Raw genomic sequence first — 4,146 nt, forward strand, 5'->3', positions numbered from 1 at the left:
TGTCGGGTGAGGCCTAGTCCCTCCACCCGAGCCGCGGCGGCCCTTCCCACCCCACCCCTTTTGTTAAACGCCGGAGCCGCTAAGCGCCTGCGGGGCTCCGTTTTTTCCCGCCGGATCGCGGCGGCGCTTACCTGGGACCCTGGGGGTGGCGGTCTCCTCGGCGCTCCGGGCCTTCATTCCTGGTGTCCGAGCCTAGTCCGCGCTAGCGCGCGGCCGACCCGGGGCGCCTGCCGCCCAGGCCGCGGCGGGCCCGCTTTGGTGGCCACGCGGCCCGCCTTTCTGACGGCGGCAGGCTAGGCCTTCGGTGACACCGGGAATCTCCCGGCGCGGTGCGGGCCTTCCCGTCGGGACTGGATTTTGCCCCGTAATCGCGCCCGCCATTTTGGCTGCGCGTCGTGTGGCTGCTAGGCCGCTCGCTGTTGCCTTGGTTGCAGCTGGCCCTCTAGTGGCCATAGTCGGTACTGCGCCTTGGCGACCGGAGCTCCCTCCAGTGGTTCGGCCTAGTAGTGCACCCACTCTTCTGAGTGGATTGGCCTGGTTTGCCCCCTGGTAGCCAAAATCGGCTATTGCACCTCAATTTGTCTAATACTCAGGCTGCTTAAGTGAATAAGAAATTGCTTCAGTTGCCTGATAGTGGGCCTGGTTTGGGGCTGGGACCGGCCGTGAGCCGCACAGCCTGGCCCAGGTACTGCGGGCCTGGTAGGCTTCTAGAATACCTATAACATAGATAGATAGATAGATAGATAGGCTATACTTTGTTTAAGTAGTTCTTTATTGTTGGGTATTGGTTGCAGTAATTTTGAAAGTTAACTGTCTTGATTGTATCTCTGGCTAGCAGGTATGGCTCCCAAGAAAGTCGCTAGTCGTTCTTGTCCAGCTGCCACTTCCAAACGGCCGATTAGAGGCCCATCCCAGGCGCTCCGCTCACCTTCTGCAAGCCAACCAGTGGGCCGGGTACAATCGTTGGTGGCGAGCATGGCTGGTGACCCTGCAGCACTTTCTCGCTTTGCAGCCGAAATGGACGGTTTCCTCCAGCACTGCTCCACCCAGCCGTCCACGTCTGGAAGACAGCCTCCTGCGGCAGTGGCGTTGTCTCCGGCCTCACCATCGTCTAGTGAAGATGGGGGAGAAGGGTCATCATCTGGTGGTTTGATCGCGAACCCCCAGTTATCCCAGTCCCCGGTCTTACCTGCCGGGCGCGGTCAACCTCGGAGGTCAGGCCGTTCCACTAGGAGGGCCTCAGGGAGAGGTGCTCCTTTGGCTGAGTCGACTCGCGGGCGTTCACCCGCTCGGCGTACGGCTGCGGTGGCCTCGGGTTCTGGCATCTCACGTGCTGTCTCTGTGCAGTCTGTTTCAGTTCCATCTCAGCTGGAGCCTGAATCGGAGTCGTCTATTGAAGACAGTCTCCCAGTCCCTGCCAGGATGTCTTTGGGAGGGAAGCGACGCCAGAAGAAGTCATCTCGGAAGCGAGCTAAAAGGAAGAGGGACGACACTTCTTCCTCTCATTCTGGTACGTCTTCGTCTAGTTCCGATGATGAGGGTAGTAATATGCAACTTTACTGGGGTTTTGGTGAATCGGCCTCTGGGCTTCCAAGGTGGGCCTGGGAACGAAGGTCCAATACCCACAGGGCTCTGTATGGAGCGGTCCAGGAGTGTAAGGATGGCATGTTGGTTCCTGACGTTAAAGTCTCAACCAATTCTGCCAGAGACATCATTCCGGGATCGCATTTATCGTCCAAAATGCGGTCCAGAATCTTAAATGGCCGCTACGTAGATATGTTCAGGCTGCTCCCACCTTCAGAGGAGCAGGATAAGGAAGGTTCTTCATCCAAAAAACGCTCAGGGGCCTCGACAGTTGACAGGACTTTCGAGCATTGGCTCGACTGTTTCCAGGTTTTCGCTGGTGTGGTGGTGGCAGCTTATCCAAGGAGGTCTCTACATTTGTTTGTTTATCTATCCATCGTGCGCTCCGCATTCTCCAAGGCTGGAGAAAAGGCAGCGATCAAATATGATGAGAATTTCAGGCGCCGTGCTGCCAAGATCCCCTCAGCCCGTTGGGATCGGAAAGATCTCGATGTGTGGACTACTCACGTAGCTCCACTTATCGATAAGAAAGTGCCGGAACAGCAGAAGTCGAAGTTTTCTGCTTTTAGATCCGGCCGTCGCCTGCTATGCTGGGACTTTAATAAGGGTTCTTGTCAGCGTCCAGCCTGTAGATTTACGCACAATTGCGAGAAGTGTAATGGATCGCACCCTGCTTCCTCCTGCTTTGGTGGCAGGCGGCCCTTTCGCGGGGGTAGAGGGGGTTCTCAGCAACCCCCCAAATCGGCCCCTCCCCTCCCTTCAACCTCAGGAGCGGGGAAATAGTACAGTGACATCGTTGGCCCATACCCCGGTGCGATTGCCGGCTCTTAATATTTGGCTGCAATCGTACCCCAATAGGGCTGCTGCGCGTTACTTAAGTGAGGGTTTTTCTGCAGGTTTTCGGATTCCGGTAGCCATGCCTCCCGTGGCACGGAATCCTCCTAACCAAAAGTCAGTTCGTGAATTACCTGAAATCGCCCGAAAAAAGATTGCAAAGGAGGTGTCCATGCACCGAATGGCGGGCCCCTTTTGTGCACCGCCTTTTCGTAATCTGCACATATCCCCACTGGGTGTTGTGCCGAAAAAGGCCCCGGGCGAATTTCGTCTAATTCACAATCTATCGCATCCAAGGGGCACTTCAGTCAACGATGCGATTCCTCCGGAACTTTGCTCAGTAAAGTATGCCTCCCTTGATCATGCAATCAAGATGATTCGAAAATTTGGGCGGGCTGCTTTATTGGCAAAATGCGATATCGAATCGGCTTTTCGATTATTGCCTATTCACCCGGAGGATTTTTGGCTCTTAGGTTTTCGGTTCGAGGGAAAATTTTATTTTGACAAGGCCATGCCTATGGGCTGCTCGATAGCATGTGCCGCCTTTGAGTCGTTCAGCACATTCTTGGAGTGGGCCATCAAGCAGAAAACCGGGCTGGGCGGGGTCACTCATTATTTGGACGATTTTTTATTGGCCTCAGATTGTGATTCCGGCAACTGCTCGGTGTTGCTACAGGCCTTCGCTGAACTGACGCAGGAACTGGGGGTTCCGCTGGCAGCGGACAAGACGGAGGGTCCCGCTACCCAACTTACTTACCTGGGTATCCTACTGGATACGGTGTCCCAAACTTCCAGCTTGCCGAAGGATAAGCTGGTTGCTTTGAAGACGGTCATTGAGGAATTGATCCCTTTGGAGAAAGTGTCCCTTCGGCAGATCCAATCGCTGCTGGGTCACCTGAATTTTGCGTGCAGGGTGGTGGCCCCTGGACGCCCCTTTTGTTCACGCCTGGCCCGGCTTACCGTGGGTTTGAAGGCCCCGCATCATCGGGTTCGTTTATCTAGAGAAGTGCGGGCCGATCTCAGCATTTGGCTTGAATTCCTGGAGGAATTCAATGGGGTGTCGTTATGGCAAGACACGTTGAACTTGCATAATGACTTTCAGGTGCATTCGGATGCCGCAGGTTCCCAAGGTTTCGGTCTATTTTGGAAAGGAAGATGGTGTGCCATGCGGTGGCCGCTGGAGTGGCAAGGGACAGACATTACGCGGGACCTAACTTTTCTTGAGTTTTTTCCCATTGCAGTGGCAGTGCACTTGTGGGTCGATGAGTTCAGGGACCGACGTGTTTGCTTCTGGACTGATAACCTGGCGCTGGTGAACGTGTTGGCCAAACTGTCGTCCCGCTCTCCTAGGGTGTCGGCCCTTTTGCGTGTTTTTGTATTACATTGCTTACGCTGTAATATAGTGTTTTCTGCACGTTTCGTCCCTGGAGTGTCTAATGAAATTGCTGATGCTCTGTCCCGTTTTCAGATGGAGCGGTTCAGACTTCTGGTTCCAGAGGCTCGCTTACGTCCGGAATATTTCCCGGATCATCTATGGAGCCTTGGCAGGAATTAGTTTTTCAGGGAGTAGCTGCTTCTGTTTCCTCTTCTACCCTCAGATCATACACAAAAGCATGGACGGATTTTCTGGCCTTTACATATCAGTCGGTAGGGGAGGAGATGAGGGCTTCTCCCTCATCTTCGCAGGTGCTAAGATATTTGTCACACCTGTTTCAGCTGGGCCGCGCA

General features: G+C 54.7%; 1 protein-coding gene across 1 annotated transcript; it reads left to right on the forward strand.

The window, feature by feature from the left end:
• Positions 1 to 751: 751 nt before the first annotated feature.
• LOC144326953 (uncharacterized) lies at positions 752 to 2,557 on the forward strand. Its single transcript, XM_077924422.1, has one exon. The coding sequence runs from the start codon at positions 841 to 843 to the stop codon at positions 2,365 to 2,367; it is 1,527 nt and encodes a 508-aa protein (XP_077780548.1). The 5' UTR covers positions 752 to 840; the 3' UTR covers positions 2,368 to 2,557.
• The last annotated feature ends 1,589 nt before the right edge of the window (positions 2,558 to 4,146 follow it).

The sequence above is a fragment of the Podarcis muralis genome, chromosome 2 (genome assembly GCF_964188315.1).
Source record: "Podarcis muralis chromosome 2, rPodMur119.hap1.1, whole genome shotgun sequence".
In the NCBI taxonomy this organism is placed as follows: domain Eukaryota; kingdom Metazoa; phylum Chordata; class Lepidosauria; order Squamata; family Lacertidae; genus Podarcis; species Podarcis muralis.